The following is a 27,309-nucleotide window of genomic DNA, read 5'->3' as shown; positions in this document are numbered from 1 at the left end:
GGTCAGGGCAGGGCCTGCTCCGGCGCGGCGCCCTGACGTCACGGCGCGCGCCCGGCTGCCCGGTCTGCGGCCTGCGCCGGCGGGTGGGCGGGGCTCGCCTTGGAGCGGGCGCGGTCTGCCTGCGCCGCCGGGACCATCGGGCCTGGGGGCGGGACCTCCGTGACCTTGTGTCGCGTTATCAAGGGCGACGACTGTGCGCACGGGGCCGCCGGGCGGCCCTCGTCTGCCCTTAAGTCTCAGATTGTCCATCCCAGAAATGGGGCAGACGTTCGCCTCCACCGTAGAGGGTTTGAAAAGACGGCGATGGGGCAGAAGCAGCTCACATCCCTGGGGTCTTTATAAGTCACGGGCCACCGTCCGGACTGCTGGAAGTCAGTCTCTTCCAACCAAACCAAGGCAGGCCAAATAGCTACAAAGAGTAAAAGGGAGAGTTTCAGGCTTGACTTGTCCCTCCCAAAACTCTGGCGCCAACTCCCGCCAGCAAAACTGGGCTTATTCATTCATTACAATTCTCTCGCCTTCCTGGAGGTAAGACTTTGGTTGGGGACTCCAACCATCAGCTTCCTTTCTCATAGAGTTGCAGACCACGTAAAATGCATATTCTCCGGCACCGCCCTAAGTAGGGCTCAGGCGGCTCCCCAGATGATTATGAGATTGAAGACTCGCTGCCACGATCAAATAATTGCAGAAAAACGGGTTGAGATTTTTGACAAGGTCTGCAAAGAACAGAGGCCTGGAGAGTGTTCCCCGGTGGGGCCTGGATGTATCTGGGGCCGCGGGGAGGGGGTATCAGGGAACACTTCCAGGTGGAAGTTGTCAAGGCTGATCCCCAAGTTATAGGCTCAAGCAACTGAGAAGGGGAACATACACGAAGTGGGAAGATGGGAATGGAAGGGCAGGAGTTCTCTCACCTGGAAGACCCCAGCAGCCTCCTGTCTGGCCCCCACATGCTCCACACAGCAGCTGATCATACATACGCTCCTCAATCAGGGTCCTCCAGTGGTTTCCCTGCATAGTCACTTCCAAACCCCTTCTGCTTTGCCTAACCTCCAAGCCCTGCATAACCTGACCCCCACTTTTCTTCCTCCCTCACTCCAGACTCGCTGAGCTAGTGCCAGGCAGAGTGTTCCTAGGATGTCACTGAGTTGAGGGGTCTCAGCCTCACATTTCGTTGGTTGACCGCTTCACTCAGGAAATCACCTCATTTGTAGGACATGATATATTGGTTTACAGGGCAATAGATCTAGCTTGGGGAGCCCTTTGATTTCAGGACGGGGAGGTGGTATTTGGCAACGGGAGGAGAGGGACAGACGGTGGCTTCAGTTAAGCAGGGACAGGCTCCACCAAGGCAAGTGAAGCCCAGGCTCTGCAGGGGGCAAACCTGTTAGGTTCCAGCCACACCCACCAGGGCCTTTTGTCCTGTCTTGGCCTGTGTCCTTCAGAGATATATCCTCAGCCACAGAAGTGTGTGATGGTGTGTCCTCTGGTAGCCAGGAACTGTGACTTTTTAAAGTGCCCAGGGATCCAAGCTGGTCTGGAGCGGGTCATGAGCAGATTTCGGCCCCTGTGCAGAGAAGGAAAATGGAAGTAGGGAAGAATGACTAGATGCAGATGTACTTCAGTTGACTTCATGGAGGCTGGCAGGGAGTTGCTTGGGGAGACAGAAATAGGAGGGGAAGGGTGTGGGGCTTCAGCTTTGAGCCCTCGTACCTTCCTTCAGGACTCACCTGTCAATTGGCTCCTCCAGGGACTGAGTGTCACTGCTTAGAAACCCATCAACCAGCACTTGCGGAGTGGACAGACTCGCTGCTTGTCTGAAGTTCAGCGAGAAGCAGCAGGTGTGCATCAGGGGACGGAAGCTGCTGTTCCAGAGGGAAGAGGCCTCGGGTCAGACTTCATGTTTCCTGCTGCTTCTGGCACTTAAGACTTCCCACCCAGGAAACCAGAGATCAGAACTCAAGTGTCTAGAGGTTGGGAACAGTGAGAAGCGGCCTCCCTGGGGGCCTGAGAGTCCTCTGTGCTCTGGCCTGTGGAGGCCTTGCTCTCACTGGTGACCCCAGTTCTGGCTACTGGACTCCTGTGAGCTCTGAGTGCCCCCTGCACGGCCCCCACAGCCCCCTTGCTTCCCTGCCCCTTTCTCCATCTCCCTTCCCCTACTTCCCAGCAGCAGCACAGGAAGCAACCCTCCTCTTCTGTGGCTTGGACGTGAGGGCCCTGTGTGGGATCGGAGGGGACAAGGAAGGGTTGGTGGTGGAGGCACAGGTACCCCCGCACCATCCTTTGCAAGGATGTCCTCTCTGGACGTTCTCCTGAAGGACTTGGGGACAAAGGGGCGCTCGCTTGTGACATTCCCCAAACATCACCATCTCCCTTGAGGACCCCTATTGGATTCCTGTCATCGGGATGTGTGTATATTTATTTTTCTGTGGCATATGGACGTTCCCAGGCTAGGGGTCGAATTGGAGCTGCAACTGCCACAGCAATGCGGGATGTGAGCTCCTCTTGTGATCTGCCCCACAGCTTACGGCAATGCTGGATCCTTAATCCACTGGGCAGGACCAGGGATCAAACCCACATCCTCACGGACACACAGTTGGGTTAACTCACTGAGCTACAACAGGAACTCTGAAAATCATTAGTTTCTGAGAGCCATCCTTGTTGCTGGCCCAGAGCTATGGGCTTCCGATCAGGCAGTAAGTAAATCCCATCTCCATCATTACACCCTTTGTAGGCATTGGGCAGGCAGAGGGCTGGGCTCATCTACACCCACTGACCCGCAGGCAACATTTCTTCTTTCCTGATGCCGAAGTGAGCCAGTGAGCACCAGCCACAGGCAGGCCAAGGCCCACACCGTCCTTTGTAAGGACCTAATTACTTCATACCGTCTGCAGCATCTGAAGGGCTGTGATGGACTGCAACACCCCACTTCGCCGCGGTACCAGGTGGGTTCTTGTGAAGCTGTGGATTAAGAGGGAAGCAGGCATGGAGGATGGTTTTCAAGGCTGGGAGGAAAAGCTCCTTTTGAAAAGGGTAGCGTGGCTCGGGGCCAGCAGCCCACGGTGCCTCTGTCCTCCCACCTATGGCCGGGTGGAGGGGTCAGCCCTGCCTTTTCCGAGGGCGGGAAGCAGAGGAGCTGGCTCGAGGCCGAGGCCAAGGCCCTGTGCCCTGACTTCCCCACCCCCTGGGTTCTCAGGCCCACGGTTTGCTTTGCCACTCCCGCCGCATACACAAGTTCCCAGGCCAGGGACCGCACATGCACCACAGCAGTAACAACACCAAATCCTTAACCACGAGGCCACCAGGGAACTCCCAGATTCATGGTTTCTACGACCTGCTCTCTCGACTCCGAAGTCTCTTCCTAATCCCCTCACGTCTATACCACTGCCTTCCTCAAGTTCTTCTGACAGCGCCCTGTGAATTTTGCAGTTCAGTGAAGTAATTTCAGCACATGGATCTGAGTCTGTCCTCTGTGAGGAGCATGAGCTTGAGGAAAGCGCCTTTTGCACCCTCATCTCATCACAGTTCCTCAGTTTTCTCTGGCAGCCTGGCTGTTCACATCTGCTGTCTCTTGCCTGACCCATTTCCCAGTCTTGACTTTGCAGAGACATCACAGCCGGGTCACGCAGTGCAGTGAGCTTGGGATACCCTGGGAAGGTGCAGTGTGGCTCTGGGAGCCCAGGTGGGCACTGTCTCCATTCCTATGAGCTCCTGCTCACCTACACGCGAAGCAGCTACTTCCTAGCACTGGCCTTGGGCAACGTACTTCCTGGTTATGCTCTGGCTGCTACCCAATGCTCAGCTCTTTTCTTTTTTTTAGAGCAACTCTCTAATGCAGGTTTTTTTTTGTTTTGTTTGTTTTTTTTTAAGGGCCGCACCTGGGGTATATGGAGGTTCCCAGGCTAGGGGTCAAATCGGAGCTGTAGCTGCAGGCCTACACCACAGTTCACAGCAACACTGGATCCTTAATCCACTGAGGCCAGGGATCAAACTTGCATCCTCATGCATACTAGTCAGATTCGTTTCTGCTGAACCACGATGGAAACTCCTCTAATGAAGTTCTAAAAGCCCATTTTTTTTTCCTTATTAGGGCTGCACCTGTGGCATAGGGAAGTTTCCAGACAAGGGGTTGAATCAGAGCTGCAGATAATGGCCTACACCAGAGCCACAGCAACACAGGATCTGAGCTGCATCTGCGACCTATGGCCGAAGCTCATGGTAACACTGGAATCTTAACCCACTGAGCAAGGCCAGGGATCAAACCCGTATTCTTATGGATACTAGTCAGGTTCTTAACCTGCGGAGCCACAATGGAAACTCTGAAAGCACACTTTTGGCTCAAATGAAATCTTTGGCTCCACTTTTTTTTTTTTTTTGGTCTTTTTGCCTTTTCTAGGGCCACACCTGCGGCATATGGAGGTTCCCAGGCTAGGGGTCCAGTCGGAGCTGTAGCTGCTGGCCTACACCAGAGCCACTGCAACGCGGGATCTGAGCCGCGTCTGCAACCTACACCACAGCTCACGGCAGCACTGGATCCTTAACCCACTGAGCAAAGCCAGGGATTGAACCCACAAGCTCATGGTTCCTAGTCAGATTCATTAACCACTGCGCCACGACAGGAACTGCAGAAATCTTTGGTTCCACTTTATAAAGAAAGTGACAAGGCTTCAGCCTGAGGTCTTAGACACGCTTTCCCTGTGTGACCCGGATGCTGCAGCCAAGTGTTCCCGCCCGTGGCATATGGAGGTCGCGGCCCAGGGATCAGAGCCCGGCAACTTTCACCGCAACAGTGGTAAACGTTTGACCCTTTTAATGCTGTGCCAGGCCAGGGATCGAACCTGTGTCCCGGTGCTGCAGAGACCCTGCCGATCCCGTCGCGCCACAGCAGAACTCCCCAACTGTTTTTAACATGCTAAATTCTCAAAAACATCATCAAACACATGCGCTAGACACAATCAACTGAGCCCCTTCATCTCACTGCTAAGCTCTAAGGGTCGTTAGCCAACTGGAACCACCTTGAATCCAAGCAGTTTTACCAGCTTTTATTATAAACACCAGCACATTTCAAGTTTCCTCTTTTTGATCACAAATAAAGGATTTTTTCTTCTCTTCCTAAGCAGGCAGCACGTAAAATGCCTCGTGGGGCTTTCCAGCTCTCACGGAAATTCCTTGGGGCAAGTGGCGGGTTAGCAACCAGACCACACCCCCTCGGCCGAATCCTTCGGCATCTGGATGGCACTGGATCAGAGAGGATGAGGCCGGTGCCGGCTATCAGATTCCAGGATGACCTGAAAGAAACTCCCCACCGGCCAGGTTAAAGGGCTGCGTGTCTGCAGCGTGGGCCTGGAGCTGCTTCTCTGGGTCTCCGGGCCGCCTACACTTCTTGTCTGAACATGGGCTCAGCTCAGGGCACAGGTGCAGAAGGCGGTCAGCAAAAGGGTCACAGACGTGGGACGCGAGCTCGCTGAGCAAAGACGGCACGTGGCCGGCTGAGGGCAGAGCTCTGCTTCCTTTTGGGATGGGACGCTGATGAGGGCTGGTTGGTGGTGCAGATGGTGGTCTTACCTGGACGAATCTGTAAGTCAAACGAGATGCGAGGCTGTGCCACAACTAATTTCTTGAAAGAGTTTCCTCAAATTTAGGTTCCCAATTCAACTATTTTTAAAGTATTTCTGTGAATACAGGGCCAAAAGGAAAGCAATCTGGGCCACGATTTCTAATTTTCAAACCACAACCCTTGGCTGTGGCCCCCACTGTGGCCTGCGCCCTGGGAGCGGTGCGCAGACGAGAGCATGAACTTCAGCGCTCCTGGTGGCGGCGGTCTCATCTCAGAGGTGATTCTTAGAGCGTTCGGGACCTGGCGCACCCCCAGTGAGGGACTGAGAGAGGAGGGGTGGCACCAGGCGGCCGCCTCCAAGTGTTGCTCAAAGCTGGAGGCCTCTTCTCACCACAGCAGGGCCGGAGGCCAGCGGCCCACATCCTCCCCACAGCGGCCCCCAGGGCAGCACCTCCCTGTTTCTAGGGGAAGGTGGGAAAGGAGGGGATGCGGCCACATCTGCCCAGTCCAGGGTCGGAGGCCGTGGCAGCAGGCTCCCCACCGACCCAGGCACCCCCGCCAGTCCTCAGAGCACCCTGGGACTGGTATGTAGGGATGGGTGGCGGCTAAGCCGGGGAGTGGATGGGAGACAAAGCGCTGCTGCAGGCCCACTGGCGTCCCTGACTCCGGGTGAGGTTCTCTTTGAACGGCAAGGAGGCCCTCCCAGGCCTCGGCTGGAGCCCAGCTGCCACCCCCACAGGCACCGGGACCGTGGCCCCCACCTCTCTTCGGTGAGCAAATGACTAGAATCATGTCTTACAAAGAACAGACTCCAAAAAAAGATATAAATAAATAAAAACCTTGAACATTCTTACAGGGATCTTAAAGAACAGAATACATGTTAAAAACTTCAGTAATTTATATCAATTTTAAGCGGTACTTTATATACAATGGGGAAAAAAAAACACATGCATAGTCCAAATACAATGTTGAAAACAGCATCTTCATAACAAAAGACCCCGAACACGAAGTGTTAATACCATGTACACGAATTCAAGGACCACCCTTCTTGTCTGTTGCACACAGTTTATTTAACAATATGATATAAGAAATGAGTTGGTACTTTACCGTTCTATACAGTGATTGAATCTTCTTCAATTTTCTTATTTATAGTAATTATAGCGCTTGCATGATTTACACTAGAATTGCTTTTCCTCATTTCAAGTTTCACGTAGAAGGAAGAAAAGAACGCGTCTTCTCTATGAACATGAGCAGGGTCTAAGAGAGTGATCGTCCCTATTTTTTGCCTAAAACCAGTTTTATCAGAGAAACAAAGCAACAATTTCTACATCTGCAAGACAAGAGTTTGGCTTCAGCCAGTATGTATAGATAGACGTGTGTGGGTGTGTACGTGTGTGCACGCAGGAGCCAATCGCTGCTGTCCAGGGGTAATACTTGGAGGACGCCCACAGAGTTCACTATAGAAAAAATCTTCCCGCAACATCAGAAAGTTATCGGGATACATTATAAGCTTGCATTATTTCAGGAATCAGTTTCTGAATATTATTTTTCTTCTCACTTTTAAACATAAATGTTTAAAGTCTTGAAAATACAAATAAAAAATATGAATATAATGAACTTGTTTTTCCCGTTAAAAAAAGGCATGAGTCACCAGCAATGACGACAAAAAGAATCCAAACAAAACCCCCCTCCCCCCAAAACAAAAAACAAAAACGAAAAAACAAAAACAGAAAGAGAGAGAAAGAGAGAGAGAGACCAGATATTTAAATCAACTGGTTTTTAACAAAAAAATATATTCTTTGTATTGTTTCTTTAAACAGCAATCTACCCTTCCATGGCTTGGAAGTAGCAGTTCCATCTAGGAATAAAAAGAGCCTAGATGCCTGGATTTCAGTACAAAAGGTCCAAGAACATGAAAGGGAAAAAAAAAAAAAAACAAAAAGGTGATGCTCTCACAATGCTACAAACCCTCCACAAACTTTTCTAGGGTGTCTCCCGTGGTGTCGCCGACCAGGGACAGCTCACTGGACAACGCACTCCTGTTGGGGGTGTTCAGCTGGGGGAGCATTGCACTCTGTTCAGGGTTCCCCAAGTGTCCCTGATCTATGGAGCTGGCCATGGTGACTGCCAGTCCGGGGTGGGGGGAACCAGTCTGGGGCGACACGTGATGTGGTGAAGGCTGGGGCTGTATCCGTGGCGACGGGCTGGAATGTGGAGGCTGGGACTGGGGCCGCGGAGACTGGACAGGGGCCGGAGACCGCACCTGGCTACTGAGGGACGTGGCCATCTGCTGGCCGGGGAGGTGCGAGGCCTGGGGCTGTCCTGAGAGCATGTGCTGCTGGGGGCTCATGGGGTTCGGCTGGCCTGGGGACCCGATCTGCTGCTTCATCTGCTGCTGCTGCAGGATCCGCTGCTGCAGGGCCTGCTGGATGTTGGGGGTGCTGTCTGCGCCCAGCCCAGGCTGCCCCATCTGGCCGAGCTGTCCCATCTGGGCCGCCATCTGGCCCATGGAGCCGCCCTGGATGGGGAGGTGCTGCTGCATCCGCTGCTGCTGCATGGCTGGGGGGTAGCCTCCCGGTCCTTGAGGCTGCTGGAACTGGCCGTGCCCTGCCATGCCCCCGGCCATGCCAGCGCCGCCCTGCTGCTGCTGCTGCTGCTGCTGCTGTTGCTGCTGCAGGAGCTGCCTTCGCAGCATCTCTCGGTACTGTGGGTTCATACTCGCCATGCTGGGGCTGTGCCCCGGGTTCATGATGTTCAGGGCCTGGCCCTGGGGGTTCAGGCCGCCCATCGTCTGCTGCTGCGGCGGCACCCCAGGCCTCGGCCCTCCGGCTTGCATGGCGTTCAGGTTCTGCAGGCTGGGCTGCTGGTGCAGGCCGGGCTGGGGCTGCAGACCAGGCTGCGCCTGGAGGCCGGGCTGGGCCTGGAGGCCGGGCTGACTGGCCACGTACTTGGCCGTGCGCTGTTTGATGAAAGCTGCCATCAGCTGAGGGTTGGACTTGAGGATGTTGAGCACCTGCTGCTGCTGCTGCGGGGAGCTGGGGGACTTCAGGGTCCGCAGCAGGTCCTGCAGGGCGCCGGGCGAGATGCTCCGGGGCGGCTGCACGCTGGGCATCCGCGGCCCCGCCACGGCCGGCTGGGCCGGCATAGACATCACGGGCCTGGGCATGCCTGGCATCGGCTGCTGCTGGGGGATGGGCGCCTGCTGCCACTGCCCGGGCGGCAGGTTGGGCACAACGGGCCCGCTGACCTGGTTGGGCCGGGGCACGTTCAGGCCCACGGGGGCCATCTGGCTGCCTGGGGTCACCATGCCCGTGCGCCCCGGGGGCATGCCGTTGTTGATATTCACCCGGTACAGGTGCTGCTGCTGCTGGGCCTCGCGCTCGATCTGCCGGGCCGCCTCCACCGCCGCGGGCGGGGGCTGGGCAGGGGGCGGCGGGGCCGGCACCTGGCTGGTGGGCTTCCCGGCGGACACCGTCGTGGGGGGCTGAGTCCGGGCCACGCTGGGGAAGCCGGCTGGTGACATGCTCACAGGTGAGGGCTGGGGCTGGGCGGGGGGCTGCGGTGTCTGGGGCGTGCTGGGCTGCTGCGTGGGGGTCCCGGGCGGCGCTGAGGTAGGGGACGGCAGGCTCTGCTGAGGCACGTTGCGGGTGTTCATGGTGGCCATCCGCCGGCGCATGAGCTGGGCCTGCTGCAGGCGGTGCTGGATCTGCTGCTGGCGGAGCTTGTGTTTGATGTTGAGGCAGAAGGGCACGGGGCACTTGTTTTCTTGGCAGTGTTTGGCGTGGTAGCAGCAGAGGGCGATGAGCTGCTTGCACACCGGGCAGCCGCCATTGGTCTTGCGCTTGCAGCCCTTGGTGTGCTGCACCACCCGCTTCATCTTCTGGCAGGACGGCAGCGAGCAGTTGGCGTTGCGGCACTGGCAGGCGTGCACCAGGGACTGGATGCAGCGCTGGATGCTCAGGCGCCGCGACTCCTGGGGGCTCTTGGACTGCGGCTCGCCCTGGCTGCTGCCCTCGTCGTCCAGGCCCAGCCCCCACTTCACCATCTTGTGGGTGTGGCTCTTCGTGTTGTAGCAGTTGATGCAGAGGTCGTAGTCCTGCGGGCGGGGATGGACGAGCAGGGGTCAGCACGCGGCCCAAGCCCACCTCCACCCCCACCCCCGACCCCAGCGCTGGGTCTGTGTCCAGGAGAGGCCAACGGACGCCAAACAGCTCCGCCCCGGAACCTCTAGCCCTGGGAAGACCCTGCAGCCTGGAAGGCTCCAAGGCCCACCGATTCATCTACCCATCCTCCCTTGCCCTCTTCTGGGGGCCCCGTGCCCCCCACCCCCATCGTGACCTGCTGGCTCGCACCATGGGGCATCGTGTCTGCCCACAGTTCTCAGGTGTTGGTGGCCACTAACCCTTGCCCTTCCTTCCTTCCTCTGCTCCCCAGGAGTGGCACCCAGACCCCTGCGTCCTGCTCCCATGCCTGGCCTCCCCTGGGTACACGCCCCCCCACCCCAAGGCTGCTGCGCCCTACCCCACAGCACGTCCCCAGGGGCAGTGGGGCTGGCAGTACGGTCCTGTGGTGCCACCCCCACTCCAGTTTTCTAAAAGCTGCAGGTGGAGTCAGAGGACAAAGCTCTAGATCTGGAAGCTGAGCCCTCCCAGAGGATGTGCATCCCCCGCAGCAGGAAGGGAGAGGGAAGAGCAGGCAGAGAGCGGGTCAGAGGCCGAGGGTGTTCCAGAGCCCTCACTTGCCCCCAAGAGCACAGAGCTACCCTGCGGGCACATGACCCGGAGAACTGGCTCCAATGCTGACAAGGCACTGGCAAGGACGGGGCATGAGGGCAGGGTCTGACTGTCTGCAGAGGGGGTGACACCCCGTGCGAGGGACCCATCCGTGTCATGGACAGCCCACGCCCCTTCACAAAGGGCCAAGACCCCCACAGAGGGGGGCTGGTGTGGCTCTACCATGACAAGGAAGGGGAGATTCAAGGCCTCTGACCTAAGGGACTGAGCCTGACAAAAGCAGGGCCCCCGACCTCTGGGCAAGGCTAGAAATGGGGACACCGTTAGAGGGACCACAGCGGCCTGCGCTGCCACCCTGCACCCACCACGCCCGACACACAACTGGGGTCCACAAATCCACGAGGGAAATGTAACGTGCCTGTGGGGTCCCCACAGCCGGGACGTCAGCACCGAGGCTGCCGCCCAAGCAAGCTCTGGCTTCCCTCCAGCCCCCCAGCACCTGGACGCAGGTCAACACCGCCGGGAGCACCCAAGCTGGGTTGGGACCAGACCACACCGGTGAGGGGAGACCGGGCTTGGAGCTCTGGCACCACAGGAAGCCAACCAACACCAAGACGAAGCCCCTTATTCGGGGAACCCCAAGATATAATCTCAAAACCAATGGTGCCAGTGGACAGATTTAAATACTGCATTTGACTCTCTTCTCCTGGAAAACGCCAATTGTCTCAGCGCTTATGGGAAAGGCAGGGGCCTTCCCCGCCAGGACCCTGTGGGGGCGGCGCCTGCTCACCTCGCACACGGTGCAGTGCCAGCGCGTCTCCACGTGGTGCTTGCACTCGTTGCAGGTGTAGACGAAGCGGTCCTGGCCCTGGGTGTGCAGCTCCACCAGCATGCACAGCGTGGACCACTTGGAGCGCCGCAGGGAGGAGAACTCCCAGTGCTTGTCCCTGGCCAACGTGAGGAAGGCGTCCCGCCCGTCCATGAGGTCGCAGCTGAGCAGGGGGTCGGGGTCCACGATGGGGGGCAGCGTGTTGATGACGGGCCCGGCGTGGAGGTGGATCACAAAGAAGACCTGGGGGCAGGCAGGGAGGACGGCGTGAGCCCGCGGAGAGGAGCGAGCTGGCTGGGCGGCCCGCGCAGCCCGGCAGACGGTCCTGGGCCTGGGCCACGCGGAGGGCGTGATGAGCCGCGTGGCACTGCCCGGCCGGCCTCCCTCCTGCCCCAGGGCCGAGGTTACCTCTTTGTGCTTCTCCATGGTGGCGTAGAGCTTCTGGGACAGGTCGTTGGACACGTTGGGCATGCTGGGCTTCTTCTTGTTGGCTCGGCTGATACTGCTTTTGTTCTTGTTGGTTTTCTTGTTGTTCTTCTTCTTGGCGTTCTTGCTGTCGCCCTGGCTGCCCTGCAACAAGACTCCAAGCCGTCAGCCTGCCCAGCCTCCCGCTCTGTGCCTGGCACTGAGGCCGCCAGCCCCTGGGTGTGGAGGCCCCAGGAAGCTGGGCCGAGGTGGGAGACCACCAAGCAGAGCCCTGCCCTCCACAGGCCCCACACGGCGCTAAACACTGGTGCCTTGAGAGGAGCCCGTGGAGGAAGAGGTGAGGATGCAAGAAGCAGGGCTGCAGTCGGCTGGGGCCCTACGGGGACAGTGGTGACAGAAGCCTTGAGCCAGCACCACCTGCGCCACACCAGTCACACACCATGGTACCCTTCCTCGCCAGGCAAGAACACACCTGGGATGCTAGTTGGGATCTAACAACTGAGGGGGAAGCCGCCGCCCCTCGTTCTACGTTTTCCATTGGCCAGGGGCACGCACTCCTCCTCAAGGGGCACGTGGCCAGGGCTGGTCCCCCTTAGAGCCCCTCTCTGTGGACGCTCAGCGGCAGCACAGACTCTCCTCCCAGGCTCTGAGCCCCACACAAGCGCTGACTCAGGCCACCTCCCGAGCCGGAGTGTCTGGCGGTGGCAGCACACAGAAGGACCGGGGTTCGCAAAGCAGCTCTGGTCCCTCTCCCGCGGACACGTCCACTGAAATCTCGCCCACCCGTCCAGGCTGGCGGTAGGCGGGTCCTCCTGGCATTGCCCAGACCCTGAGGAGCAGCATCTCCAGCCATAAACCTCCTGATGCTCCAGGGGACAATGGGTCCTGCCCCCGGGGGGGCCCGCAAAGGGCAGGAAGAGAACGATGACCCGGGCCCAGTGACACGAAGACTCGTCACTCCTCATCCACGCTTTCTCCACTCAGAAGGGGCGAGGGAGAACGTCTCGCAGAAAGGACACGCCCTACAGCGCACGCCGCCTGGCACAAAGCAGCCACGCAGTCACACCCAGGCCCTTCCGTGGGTGTCGGGCCTGCCTGGCTGGGATCAGATGCCTCGAGACGAACACATCCCCACCGATCCTCCCTCCGCCTCTTCTCCCAGGGGGGAGGTGTCAGGCCCTGCCCTCCCGCTGTCCCTCAGGACGGGGCAGCAACCCGACTCAGTGTGAAGGCTCCAGATGCAGCAGGCAGCCTTGATCCAGGATTTTCCTCAAGTGCCCCAAAGACGCGCTCCAAATTCTGGGGCTGTTCTTCTCAAAAACCATTACATGCTTCTTGCTACAGACACTCCAAATCCAACTAAGCCACCACCTCTCACTCCAAGATCGAAACACGGCTCCCAGTGTGGCTTCTGACCCCACATCTGCCCGGCCCCTCCTGTCCCTGGCTCCACGAGTGCCCACCTCCAGGCCCGCCCTCTCGGGAGTGGCCCAAGAGCTTACGCCCTGTTTCTCTCATGAGGACACACCCTGCAGCCCCCAGGGTGAGCGCACAAATGCACCAATGTCCAGCGGAGAGGGGGCGGGGACTTGGTAACAAAGCAAGTGAACGGGGCCTGGCAAACGAGGCTCGTCCTCAGGTCATTCTTCAGCTGAACTGACTGTCCCCAACCAGGACACCCGTCCCCGTCTCTGTCCACCTCTTCAGGGCTGCCCAGCAGCACGCCCTCCTCTGCCATCCTTCTGTGCCTCAGCCCCGCCCGTCCTGCCCACAGATGCCAGAGCAAGGCCCTCCCATCCACCTTCTAGTAGCAAACGTGCCTCCAGCTCACCCAGCACCCGGTGCAGGCAGTGCCCCGGGCCCAGCCCTGACCTGCAGGGGGAAGTGACAAGGGGAGGCTGTGTGTCAAAACACCAGCAGAGGAGGCCGGCCCGCAAGCTGAGCGGCACCCGCACTGCCCAGCGTGGCCGAGCGCAGCCCTTAGGGCGCCAGGCCTGGCCTTTACCTCTGTGGTCTCACTGGCCGCCGTGCTCTCCTCCTTCTTCCGCTCCTCCTCTTCCTGCTCCAGCTCCTTAATGCTCTCCTCCAACACGTTAGGCCAGAAGTCGCCCTCAAAATAGGGCAGCTCCTTGGCACTGGTGAGCCTGTCTTCAGTTGCTTGTTTGAAAATGTCCTGGAGAGCAAACAAGCACAGTGGTGAGACGAGGGGGCTCCTGGAGGGCCCGGCTCCATGGCGCTGAGCGGCACTGCTCTCTGGCTGCCCGCTGGTGCTGGCAGAGAAGCTGCTTCAAGTTTACCCTTCTGCAACTATGAGGCGCCCGCCCCGGCCGCGCAGGCACCTTGTAGTCGTGGATGATCCGCTCGGCGAAGGCCTTGTCCAGCATCTTCTTGTACCACTCCTGCAGGCGCTTCGGCTTCGGGATTTTCTGATCAGGGGGGTGGCAGTGGAAGATGTAGTCGTCTCCTTCGCTTGGGGGACAGGCCCAGATGTGTCCTGTTACATACCTGCAGGACACACGCATCATTCAGAAGGATGTCGGGAGCAAAAGCATCCCCGCCTTCGCGGAGTGACAGCTGAGGAACAGGGACCAAGCACAGAATGTGCAATCAGCGCTGAGACAGGCTCCGGCCCAGGATGCTGGGGGAGGCGCAGAGTAAAGTGGACTCTGGAGTGTGCACACGCAGCCTGGACATGGGCCCTAAGAGACGCTCTCCTGGCTGTGCGTGTCGGGCAAGGGCTGAGGGCTGCAGGGACCCTACGACTCGGGAGAGCGCTGGGGGCTGGCGATGCAGCAGGCGCGCCAGACGGCTCAGACCCAGATGGATGCCTGAGCCTTCCATCGACTTTCTCCTGCACGATGGAAAAGCAGCCGAGCACTTTTGAGAGCTTAAAGCCAAAGGAGAGCTCAGTCATTCTGCTCGAGACACCTCAATCAAAGACCTCTTTTTCAAATTTGGGAAAGAAATGTGATCTAGAACATAAAAACAGAGATAGGAAAACAAGTCAGACACAAGAGACCACGGCTGGTAGGACTCCATCTCTATGGACCACCCAGAAAAGGCACCTTTATGGAGAGAGAAAGTAGATCAGTAGTCACGGGGGGCAGGGGTCAGACAGGGAGGATGAGCCACTGGCACTGGCATCTTGCTGGGGGGTGACAGCACTCCGAAAGTGAACTACAGTGGGGGCTGCAGCCCTCAGTAAAGTCACTGAAAAACACACTGGAAACAGGTGAACGTCACGTAAAATATGTAACAGACAAACTAGAATCGGAGACGAACACAGAAGGCAGGGAGGGCGCGAGCCACGCTGGGGGTCCCCGATGCACGTGGCCCAGGGTCTGTAAGGGGCTCCTGAGACCTGACGAATCTATCCAAGAACATTAAAATAAAAACACCTAAGACCTCAAAAAATACTTCCTTTATTTCACAAAATAAAAACACAGTGAAAGTTAAAAATGGAGTCGTATCAGTTCTGAATAATTTGATTTACACTCACCCCAATTTCTTCACATATTCTAAATATCCAATAAGGATCTCATGGTAAACAGCCGTTCGGAGGCATCGGGGTCTGAAGAAATGAATACTGTCCAGATAAGATATGTACACACGCCTGGGGGGGCAGGGGTGCGAGAGAAATTAATTGAAAGTAAAAGTTATCTCCCAAACTTGAAACCAAACACCAGCCCCTCCAAAAGCCCTCCAGAAATAAATTGTTTTGATGGCATCTACACTGCCACAAACAGGATGGAAAAAACTCCCACCACCAATCCACAAACTCACTGAGCTAACAACACAGAGAAGTGTGGCAAGATCAGGGTAGAGCATGTCATTGTCACAGCTGCACCGAAGGACACTCAGGCCCACGCAGCAACCCCCACCCCAATCTCTGTGGGTTCGGCCGGCCTGGGTGGCCAGATCAGAGCCAAAGCCACACGCTCATGACACCAAACACAGGAAACGGTCATCAAAACCCACTGGCTTGGCAGAAAACTAAGCTAACTAGTTTGGTGGGTGAAGCAGTTCTCTCAGACGGTGACAGCGCCAGAGGCTGTGACATGCCACGCCACGCTCGCGAGGAGCTGGAGGACTACCTTGTGTTGGGCGGCGGGCAGTCAGAGCCATACTCCTGGACGTGCATCCCAAAGAAGCACACGTCCACTCCGTCAATCTCCTCGAAGGCAAAGAGCGCTTTGGTTCGGTATGGGAAAGACTCAGACATTTCCCCAGAATCCACAAACCTGGAATAAAAGAGCCTGCTGTTTGCACACATCGCCATTTACACAGCGCCCGACCACCAAGACCCGCTGCTCTAGACCTGCAGGTGCAGAGGGGCTGGAGCTGTGGTTGCCTCTGACCCCTGACGCAGCACTGTCCCCCGTCTGGGTGGCTCAGAGCCGCGAGCCCATTCTCTGTGACACTTTCACTTGGCCAGGAATTCAGCTCCCCTGATGAATTAGGGTACTGAGAGAGGGCTGGCAACATGCTACCCGATGAAAAACTCAGAAACCACACAAACGCTAAAGCCCTGCCAGAACGTGGGGCTTGGGTTAACCAGGTGCCGTGCCCGCCCCAATGACGTCTGCACACAAACCGTGACTTCATCCCCGGCTTGACCTCCACCGTCTTGTCTGAACTGGCCACCACACGGACAAAGACCTCCCCAGCTTCGGGATGATTCTGTCGCCGCAGAAACTTGTTGACTCGGTCCTCCAAGTGGTTCCCCAATCGTGTGGTCTGCAGTCCTGAAAGTCGGGAATGAGCGGCTGAGGGGCTCCGGCGGCTGAGGCCAGAGCCACCTTCTCTTCTCAGTGTTGTCTGACAGAAGGGACCTAGTGTGTCCTGAGGGGAGCCTTTCCTAAGAGAAACATGGACCCCGGGATCTCAGGCCTTCCACACCTGCAAACTGCCATCAAATGCCCAAAGAGTTCCATCTTTTTCTCACTGTAAGGGGCAAAAGAGTCACAAGGGTGGACCCAAATCTGAAAGAAGACGGGCTTTGTGGAAAAGTGGGGAGCAGGCACGAGGGAGGGTGCTGTGTGTCTCACTCGGGCCGGGGGAGACAGAGATCTGGCTCACATGGCTGTCACAGCTGCACCCCAAAGGCGGACACCTGCTCTGGAGGATTTCTAACAGAAATGGGGAGCCTGGGTTCCCACTATGGCTTGGGGGTTAAGAACCTGACATAGTGTCTGTGAGGATGTAGGTTTGATCCCTGGCCTTGCTCAGGGGTTAAGGCTCCAGCGTTGCCACAAGCTGTGGCGTAGGTTGCAGATGCAGCTCCGATCTGACCCCCTGCCTGAGAACTTCCATATGCTGCAGGCGCACCCATTAAAAAAAAAGGGGGGGGGGGAGCCCGCCATTGCTTGCCCTGGAGGGCAGGGCTGGAGCAGCTTCGCCCACAGGATGGCACAAATACCCTTAACTGCCCACCTCTGGGAGAGTCCTGCTGCAGAGTCAAACAACTAAGCCTCCCCAGGATGCAGACCCGCCCAGCTGCCTTCCTGGTGGGTCCTAAGCCCCACCCCCAGGTGCAGCCACTGTGACAGGAAGTTACATAGCATAGAAATACACATACAGTCTAGAAAGCATTAAAACCCTGTGAGTACACAAAAAAGACTAGACAGGAAAGCTGCAAAAGGTCATGGCTGACTATGGATGCTAGGACTTTAGAAGACTCCTTACGGAGATTTAAAAATGTCTGCAAAATTTAGTAGCTTGGGCTCAACCCCTGGCTGGGGAGCTTCCATTTACCCGGCTTATATCCCCTCTCCCCCACCAAGAAATATCCGCAAAATCTAGACTTTCTAAACTCAGTTTCTCTGCAACAAACACACCAAAGGCGAAGTTCTTTCTGGCATATATGTTACACTCAACAAAAGTGATTAAAAAGAGAAAAGCTTACAATGGTGATGAAATAAATACCCCATTGAAAAATAAAAACCTGGACTTCCTGCTACGGCACAATGCGATTGGTGCTGTCTCTGCAGCACCAGGATGCAGGGTCAATGTCAGGCCTGGCATAGCGGGTAAAGGATCCAGTGTTGCCGCAGTGTAGGTCGCGACGATGGCTTGGACCTGGTGCCTGGCCTGGGACTTCCATATGCCACAGGGCGGCCAAAAACCCCCTCCACAAAGACCAAGCAAACAAACAAACAAAACAAAACAACAAAAAACTTGAAAAACTATAAAAATAAGAGAGTGGACTTAAGGTTTGTTTCACACCCTGTGCACACACACATGGGTCGCAGGCTGTGTACTTACACCCTGCCCCCGCCCCATCTTCATGCCCCTCGGGGCCGGAACAATCGTCCTGAGAAGGAGACTCAGGTGCAAAGGAGTTACAACTGCCTCATGGATTCTTTGTGAAGGCCCTGTAGAAAATTCTCACATTCTCACCCCCCCGGGCTCCCCCACCCTCCCACACTGCTGTTGATTGCAGCCTGAGGTCGCTTCCAATCCAGAAGAGGACACAGCTAGGAAGGGCCACCCCTGCCCTCGTGAACTACACACATTACGACTGTCACACAGTGAGAGGGTCGACCTTCCAAATTAGGTCTTTACCTCCTTTACCCAAATCACCTGAAGGACCTGTATTAAAAATGCAGGGTTTTTTTGGTTTTGTTTTGTTTTCTTAAATCTATTCAGGGCTGCACCCGCGGCATATGGAGGTTCCCAGGCTAGGAGTCTAATCAGAGCTGCAGCCGCTGGCCTACACCACAGCCACAGCAACACCAGATCCGAGCTGCATCCTCGACCTACACCACAGCTCACAGCAATGCCGGACCCTTAACCCCCGAGCAAGGCCAGGGATCGAGTCTGCAACCTCAAGGTTCCTAGTCGGATTCGTTAACCACTGAGCCATGACGGGAACTCCAAAAATGCAGTTTTTAAATGAGACAATGATGACAATCTGGTCATAAGCACCAAACTGTGTCATAACGACGTCAAGAGGCTGGGGAGGCGAGAGGAGCCACAGACCTTACAGTAAGGACAGTGCTGTGAAAACCTGGGGAGCAAACAGCTCAGGCTCACTCAGTGCTGGGGAGAGGGGCTGTGCTCACCCCGTGGTGCCCAGAGGTCCCCCAGACCAGCAAGCTCAGGCCCTGGAATTTCTGCAGCTGCCCTTCTCCCTGGACAAAGGGCTCAGGCTGCCACATCCTCTGTTCAGACTCCGTTTCCACTTCCCGTCCCCCCTCCGTGCTGAGTGGGTGGCCCCGCAAGTGCCTTTCCGCGTCTGCACAGACACGTGTGTAGGGGGTGTGTGTGAAAGTGCAACAGCTCGGCCTAAAAAGGACCGTTTTAAACTGGAACCCGCTCTTCAACTGTAACCCACCTTCGCCCACAGCACATGACAGGGGGCGGGGCCTTTTCTTTCTGTGATCAACCCTTCAGCCTTTGGCTTTCTGACCTCTAGGCTCTACCTTGTCAGGGAGGCTTTTCATAACCTAACACGGTAAACACACCCTCGTATTCTGACCTTTGGCCCCTTGAACCACCAGAGTCGAGCTGTGTGTGTGGCGTCAAGTGGGGAGGGGGTTTTGGCTGCAAGGTCAGCAGCTGGAAGATACATTCCACCCCACCGCTCCTCTGCATCCACAAGGGACTGGTTCCAGGACCCTTCCCCAGTCTGCGGATTCTGGAGTTCCTTCTGTGACAGGGTGGAGCAGAGACGGCCCTCTGTATCCACAGGTTCCACGTTCATGGCTGTGGAGGGCCGACGGCCCTAGGTCAGAGCAAATACGATGAGGCAGCCTTTCTTCCGTGACCTACAGACATGCGCAGAGACTATGCTAATAGGTGTAGGAGACACTACACTCCTGAAGTCCTTTTCTATACGTGAGAGCTATAGGTCTTTTTTTTTTCTTTTTTTAAAGGCCACTTCTGGAGTTCCGGTGTGGCTCAGTGGAAACAAATATGACTAGCATCCACGAGGACGCAGGTTTGATCCCTGGCCTTGCTCAGTGGGTTAAGGATCTGGTGTTGCTGTGAGCTGTGGTGTAGGTCACAGACGAGGCTCGGATCTGGCGTTGCTGTGGCTGTGGTGTAGGCTGGCAGCTACAGCTCCGAGTCCATCCCTAGCCTGGGAGCTTCCATATGCAGCCCTAAAAAGACAAAAACAAACAAACAAAAGCCCACACCTGCACCATATGGAGGGTCCCAGGCTAGGAGTCAAATTGGAGCTGTAGCTGCTGCCCTACAGTGCAGACGAAGCAACTCGGGATCTGAGTTTTGGCTTCGACCTACGCCACGACTTGCAGCAACGCCGGACCCAGTGAGCGAGGCCAGGGATTGCACCTGCATCCTCATGGACCTTGTGTCCATATTTAACCCGCTGAACCACAATGGGAACTCCTGAATGTTCTACATCTTTAAAGCTCATTTGCCAAAAGTCCACACATCCCTCTGCACCATCTTGTGGACACTGGGGTGGGGGCTGGGGCGGGACCACCTCCCACCCCCCTACACCTCACTCTTCCAGCAGCAACTGCTTTTCCACTGAGGCCTCGCTCTCCCAGTAATTGTGTCTTCGTCACTGAAGCTCTGGCCCAGGAAGTGATTCTAAGGTGCTGACTTCTTCAGCAACATCGCTCAGAATGGATCTTTTATTTACTTTGGTTTTCAGGGCCACACCTGCGGCATATGGAAGTTCCCAGGCCAGGGGCTGAATCAGAGCTACAGCTACCAGGCTATACCACAGCCACAGCAACGTGGGATCCGAGCCTCATCTATGACCTACACCACAGCTCACAGCAATTGCTGGAACCTCAACCCACTGAGAGAGACCAGGGATCGAACCTGCATCCTCATAGATACTAGTTGGCGTCATTTCTGCTGAGCTACGATGGGAACTCCCTCAGAACGGATCTTTTAAAGCAGGGTTCTCACCTGCGTCCTTCCCACTCCCACCGGGACATGTGGTGATGTACAGAGACCTTTCCGATGGCCACCATTCCTGGGTGGGGTGGTGTTAATGGCACTGAGGGGGCACAGGATAGCCTCCATAACAAAGACCTTTCTGGCCTAAATGCCAGTAGAGAAACTCTGAGCTAAAGAGAAATACTACATTTGTTCATAATTCATTAATATTTCAAAAGGTTTCACAAGAGTAAGTTTAAGTGATAGGGGAACTGGGAGTTCCTGTTGTGGCTCAGTGGTAACAAATATGACTAGGATCCATGAGGATATGGGTTCGATCCCTGGCCTCACTCAGTGGGTTAAGGATCTGGCGTTGCCGTGAGCTGCCGTGTACAGACGTGGCTCAGATCTGGTGTTGCTGTGGCTGTGGTGTAGACCAGTAGCTGCAGTTCCGATTAGACCCCTAGCTTGGGAACCTCCATGTGCAGCGAGAGTGGCCCTAAAAAGCAAAAAAACCCAAAAAACCAAAAAACAACCCCCCCCCACCACCAAAAGGATAGAGTACATGGATTTGGTAAAGACAGAGTTTGAGCTGAATCAACACTGACTCGGACGCCTCGAGCAGGGCTTCCTCCGTGCCCGCCACCCGTGCTTCCTTCCGCCCAGCTCTTGCTGGGGCCCCTAAGCAGTGTGCTAGTTGCCTGAGCTGCTGGAGAAAAGTGAGAGCAGCAGGGAGTCCTGGGAAGGGAGCTCTAAAGGCACCGAGCAGGGGCTCTTCTCACTCAGGTCCGCTGCCAGGCGGGAGAGGCCACGCTGCAGAAGGTGGCTTCAGCACTGGAGAGCCGAGCTGACAAAGATGACACACCGTACACCTGCTTTTCCAAAAGCCTCATCGCCACAGAATCGAGGAACACCGATGAAACGTTACTTCTGCAGCAGCAGGGGGCTTGCTCGGTGCCAAGCGCGCAACGGGCCTGCCAGCCCCGACCAGATCAGGCCCGGCCAGTGCTGGGTGACAGTGATCCCCACGGGGCCCAAGAGGGTCGCTCCTCACAACAGCGCGCCCCACAACTATCGGCATGCAAACAGCCCCCCGCACACGTGCCCAGGGCTGAGGGCGCTGGTCACAACAGGATGTGCGCGCGTGCACACGGCCGGGGGGTCTTATTTCTAAGCCTCTTGAGAAGGATCTGCTGACAAATTGTCTCCCCTGGACGTTATGAAGTTTACGCCAGGTGATCTTCCTAAACGCTCACCTAAGACAGACTGCGGAGACCTCCTGCTCTGCTGCAGGGGATTAAGGATCTGGTGTTGCTGCAGCTGCGGCTCAGATTCGATCCCTGGCCCAGGAACTTCTGCATGCCTTGGGTGCAGCCGAAAAAGGAAACAAACAAACCCCACACAGACTGACCATAAGGCTGACTTTCACATAAACATCAAGGCAAAGGATTCTCCTTAAGGGTAAGACAAGAAACATAAACATCAAGGCAAAGGATTCTCCTTAAGGGTAAGACAAGAAAAGTATCAGAAGCAGACTCACAGGTAAAACCCCAGATGAGCTCTAGAGCCGTGTGGTAGCTGAACTCAGGAAGACGGGGACATGGACAGGTTTTTCTAAAATGTGGACGCTTAGAGGTGGGAGACAAAGTCTGCCCCAACTTACTCTTAGCACTGAATTTGTTTTCTTTCCGAGTTCTGCCCGTTTTCTTCAAGCAGTTGTCGCACACAAAGCTGCAAAAAAATAATGGGTGTGATCGGATTATATAAAACAGTACATGTTGCCAAACCAATGAAGCGCAGCATTCAAATACTTTGTTGGCAATTTAAATCGCATCATTATACAATAGTGAGGAGGCAGACTGCTTTGATTCTACGATTCCTAAATCGGGCAAACACTTAAGACTTAAATTTAGAACCAGCTGCTGTCTATCTAACTGCCGGATTCTTGCTGACAACAATGCATGAAAAGCAGCAGCGGCCGCATCAGCCCCTCCTCTATGCAGAGCCGCCTTCCCTTCCGAAGATCACAGGAAATTACTCACCCCGAAGGCCAAATGATATCATAGTGGAGCACACAAATCTGATGCATCTTCCGGCCACACTCCTTGCAATCAACGAAACTAGAAGACAAAGAAAGCTGCTGTCACACACGCAGCCACACAACAAGCTTCTGAGGAGCTGGTGGGCTGTGCTCACACCTCGTCCCCTTGATGACTGAGAATCTGTGGCATTAATGCATCTGTCGACTAATTCCGCTATATTTAAAAAATGCATCAGTATGACATTTTCTATAGGAAAAGCTGACTTTCTCCCTTTCTTCGTATAAATGCCTCACCCCTCTCCTCTCCCAATCTCCTCTCCAACCAGAAATGAAAATCTACTTCTAAAAATCGCTATGACGAAGGCGTATTTGACAGGTCAGCCTTTCTGACATGACCGCACGCTTGCCAGACCAGCGCTGGCTCTAGGCGACTGACTGCACAGGCCTAAACGGACGTCGACGGCAGGGAACAATACTGTTGGGGTTACACAGCCTTGTTCGAAAGCCCAGGCCCAGGAACCATCTGCTCGGAGTCAGCGGCAAGGCTGGGACACGCAGGCTAACTGGCCAGTCACGGCCTTTACCTGGGGGACAGTGCCCACCCGCCCTCTGCTTGGCTTCCGCCAGGGCTCACCCAGGGCCGTCACCTCGCCTGGGAATCGTCACTGCCGACACGGACGGTCAAAACCCTCTGTTTTCTCCAGCCACTGCCCAGAGCCACCACAATGACACACAGCTCGTGGAAGGCCGAAGGGGCCAGAAAGGGCCAAACGGCTCCAAATCGTCCCGGGCTCCGACCCTTCTGACCAGCCTGGACCCTGATGCTCTCTCACTCCCGGCGGCCGAGCCCCGGCCTGACCTTCCCACTGCCCTGGCCGAGCAAACCTCCAACCAGGGACGGGCCGAACCCAGCTCCTCTGTGCCTGCTCTGTCCAAGGGAAAAGATGGATACGGGCAAACTGCAGTGCAAAGTGCAGTGGCCCTCTGCCGTCCTGTGTGGTGGCTCCCATTCCACAGGGTGGCTGTTCCGGACCTTGGCTCCGTCCTCAAATGCCATGTCACCCTGACCGGCACCTTCTCTGAGATCTCAGCGGCTGAGTCAAGACTTTAAAAGGCCCGCAGGTCTGTGTGCCTTCCAAAGACTGTCTTTCCTCAACTCCTCCCTGTGACGGGCGCGAGGACTGTCAAAAACGCAGGACGCGTGGTCGACACCCTGTTCTATCCGGTCTGCTCTCAACGGTCACGACCAGCAGTCCGGCTCCCTGTGCGGCACTGCCTGCTCACGTGCGTCGGTGCCTGAACCGCAGCAGACCCAGGACAGCCCTTCCCACGCTCCCGAGGTGTGGCCTCCCCCGCACCAGGCCTCCTCCAGGCCCGCTTCCCTTTCCTCCCCGATCTGCTGTTTCTCGTCCCCTGGCTGGCCTCCCCACTAGAGAGCAAAGTCTCCTCTCCAGGTAAACCCACCCTGGATCTGGGGTGATCTTTCCGTCACAGAAACCCCAGATGCCCCTCAGTGCCTCCGCAGCACACACAGGAGGAAGCCCACGTGTCGGCAAGCAGTGACGGCGGCGGCCCTGTCCCGTGGGCCTCCCCCCACGCTCCCCGGGACCTCGCACTTCCGCGCCCAGAAAGCTCTGCCCACCAGCCGACACCTGCTTCCAGAGGAGGACTGCCTCCCCAAGACCCCCCTCCGCTGATGCTACGACCCGCCTGTCCCCTGGTGTTCAGGGGATGTATTCTGAAAGGGAAAACTGAATGTAAAGGTAGAGAAACTAAAAAACTACAGGGGGGACATGACATGAAACTGCCCCCCAGCCCAGGCCCTTCTTGCCCAGGCACTGCTAGCGGGACAGACGGAGTCAGCGCCCAGTAGGGGGTGGCGAGTCTGTCTTGCCCTGGGGGCTGAGGGAGGGAGGACCTGCTTCTGAGCCTGGACACCCATGGCTGCATTCACCAAACACCCGACAGAGCTGTGCTCATCAAGCAGCCCTAGATGGGCCTGCACCAGTGACAGAATAAAACGGGTGTCTCCACACGCTGGGGTGTCCTCAGGACTTGGCTTTGGGGACCTGGGAGAGGCCACCACACTGAAGGATCTCTGAGGCCTCCTTAGGAGCTCTTACCAAGCAAACTTTGCAAACTGAATATCCTCACTGATCAATGCAGGGAAGAAAGTATCTGACAAAGACCTCTGAAAATGTTAGCACACCAAAGATAGTGGGCTTCCCATTACTTCTTTCCCTTTTTCTTTCTTTTTTTTTTGCCATTTCTTGGGCCGCTCCCGTGGCATATGGAGGTTCCCAGGCTAGGTGTCTAATCGGAGCTGTAGCTGCCGGCCTACACCAGAGCCACAGTAACACGGGATCCGAGCCAAGTCTGCAACCTACACCACAGCTCACGTCAACGCCAGATCCTTAACCTACTGAGCAAAGCCAGGGATCGAACCCACAACTTCATGGTTCCTAGTTGGATTCGTTAACCACTGAGCCACGACGGGAGCTTCTTCCCATTACTTATTTCTAAAAAGTGGTTTCTAAGAGGTTTCCTTTCTGAAATGTCCCAAGTTATAAGACAGGTTCTAGCAGAATCAAAACATCCATCTAATCTTAACACCATTAAAATGCAGTATCTGGACACCATGCTACAGAGACACCTATTTTACGTGAGTTAAAAAAGAATCCATAAGGAGTTCCCATCATGGCTCAGAGGTTAATGAACCCGACTAGTATCCATGAGATGGATGTGGGTTCAATCCCTGGCCTCCCTCAGGAGGTTAAGGATCCAGTGTTGCCGTGAGCTGTGGTGTAGGTCAAAGATGTGGCTCGGATCCTGTGTTGCTGTGGCTGTGGTGTAGGCTGGCGGCTGCAGCTCTGATCCAACCCCTAGCCTGGGAACCTCCACATGTCACTTCCACATGGAAGTTTTTTATTTTATTATTTTTTTTTTAGACAAAAGAGACCAAAAAAAGAATCCACGTCTGAAATGACTTCACATGAAAAATTCTACCCAGGGCCATGTATGTATTTCTAGCATCTTCTCCTGCAGCCCAACCATAAGGAGGAAGCTTCCTGATCTGAAACTAAACCCTGAAAGTCAGAAAGAAATAGCTGTATACTCACGGTTCAGGATCTAAAGTATCATTTTTCTTCTTTTCAAATTGATCCTTTGAAATTGTCCTTGTTTTGGGGGGAAAAAAAGGGGAAAATGTTAATTTATCTGGTGAGTATAAACGAAAAAGTCTCTGGGATATTACTCTGTAACTAGTTCTTCACATAAACAGTACGTAACGGTCGGCTGAAACGCCAAGTAGCTGTTACAAGGGCATGAACAGATGGCTCAATTCTGGAGAAAGCACTACCATTCATTTTTCTCTGACCGCCTTGGAATATTTTTCCCAAACTATCATTAGCACTTATTACAAGATTTAATTAAGCCAAGTCAAAATATGACGGCAAAATTATACTGAGGTTCAAACCTGTTAATTTTCAATTACATCTATACAGTGAATGCTTACTGAATTTGATGAGCACTCGTGTCACTAATTCTTCTTTTTTTCCTTTTGGCCGCCCTGAACCATATGGAGTTCCCAGGTCAGGGATCAGATATGAGCCGCAGCTGCAACCTAAGCCACAGCTTTGGCAACAATGGATCCTTAACCCACTGCGTATGGCCGGGGACTGAACCTTCGTCCCAGTGCTCCTAAGATGCTGCGATCCCATCTCGTCACATTGGGAACTCCACCAGTTCTTCTAACGCTGACATTCCCTCATTAACACAAGTCAGCATATATTAAAGGGCTATTTCATTTGTTTCTTTTCTATTTCTCCTGGGGGGGCCATGCCTGCGGCATGAGGAAGTTCCCGGACAAGGGATCAAACCTGTGCCACAATAGTGACAACACTGGATCCTTAACCTCCTGAGACACGAGGGAACTCCAAGGATTTCATTTCTATCGCCCTTTTGCTATGATCAGTGTACACACGCAAACTACTTGACTGACAGAGTCGTGATCCAATTATTCATCATATAATTGGACCAAAGAATTAAGATGACAAAGATATAAAAACAAATTGAATATGTAGAATTTCTGTCATTTTGATCTGTCTTACAGGTGGCTATGCTTTGCTGTGTGCCTAAACAGGTAAACCTCAGGGGCAGAGAAGTGTCCAGCAGTGCTGGAAACTGCTTCGGTGGGAAGCCTTTCTTGCCTGTGGGGGGACAGTGACACTGGGGGACTTCTCAGAGCGGCAGGAATCATGAAGAGTCAGGAGAAGCAGCACCATGTGGGCAGCCCAGGCGGCTGTGGCGGCTGGCGGGTTTGGAGGATCTCAAGCCTGTGAGGGACGTGACTCCCAGTTTGAGGATCTGCTTTTGCTTTTCTCCTGCCACATTCTGGCCATTGGCTACTCCAAAGTAACCCCATCCGAGGACAAGCATCGGGGCGGAAACGGTGAACTCTGGGAAGGAAGGAACTAACTCGTGCCTGTCTGTGCTGGGGTCTCATCATCAGGGCTATTACCATCACCAAAGAACAGAGGTTCCCATGAAGATCATCTCAATGCTACAGACAGGGGATGACGCAGTGTCGCTACTGCCAGTTCTGAGACTAGGGTTAGCTGGTTTCTGAGGCATAACCGAAAATTTATAACCTCCCCAAATGGAAGTTGACAGACGTGAGGGAAAAGCCAGTGGTGGTTTTTGTTTTGTTTTGTTTTTTTGTCTTTTTAGGGCTGCACCCGTGCCATGTGGAGGTTCCCAGGCTAGGGGTGTCATCAGAGCTACAGCTACCGGCCTGCACCACAGCCATAGCCATGCAGAATCTGAGCCGTGTCTGCAACCTACACCATAGCTCAGGGCAACGCCGGAT

At 55.4% G+C, this 27,309-nt stretch overlaps 1 protein-coding gene across 5 annotated transcripts in view; it reads right to left on the bottom strand.

Annotated features, from left to right (window-relative positions):
* Positions 1-6,413: 6,413 nt before the first annotated feature.
* Positions 6,414-27,309, bottom strand: part of CREBBP (CREB binding protein) — a 140,328-nt gene continuing 119,432 nt past the window's right edge. For all 5 annotated transcript variants that reach the window (XM_047780672.1, XM_047780673.1, XM_047780676.1 and 2 more), the window contains 11 exons: positions 25,562-25,618; positions 22,444-22,521; positions 22,065-22,132; positions 16,137-16,287; positions 15,637-15,783; positions 15,042-15,155; positions 13,882-14,047; positions 13,548-13,715; positions 11,525-11,686; positions 11,078-11,359; positions 6,414-9,650 (listed from right to left, as the gene is read on the bottom strand). In XM_047780672.1, coding sequence (XP_047636628.1) covers positions 7,515-9,650; positions 11,078-11,359; positions 11,525-11,686; positions 13,548-13,715; positions 13,882-14,047; positions 15,042-15,155; positions 15,637-15,783; positions 16,137-16,287; positions 22,065-22,132; positions 22,444-22,521; positions 25,562-25,618 — 3,529 coding nt within the window. In that variant the 3' untranslated portion in view covers positions 6,414-7,514. The remainder of the gene's footprint in view (positions 9,651-11,077; positions 11,360-11,524; positions 11,687-13,547; positions 13,716-13,881; positions 14,048-15,041; positions 15,156-15,636; positions 15,784-16,136; positions 16,288-22,064; positions 22,133-22,443; positions 22,522-25,561; positions 25,619-27,309) is intronic.

Source organism: Phacochoerus africanus, chromosome 5, assembly GCF_016906955.1.
Source record: "Phacochoerus africanus isolate WHEZ1 chromosome 5, ROS_Pafr_v1, whole genome shotgun sequence".
Taxonomy (NCBI): domain Eukaryota; kingdom Metazoa; phylum Chordata; class Mammalia; order Artiodactyla; family Suidae; genus Phacochoerus; species Phacochoerus africanus.
Note: the sequence above shows the minus strand (reverse complement) of the source record. Positions and strands in the feature narration are given on the sequence as shown.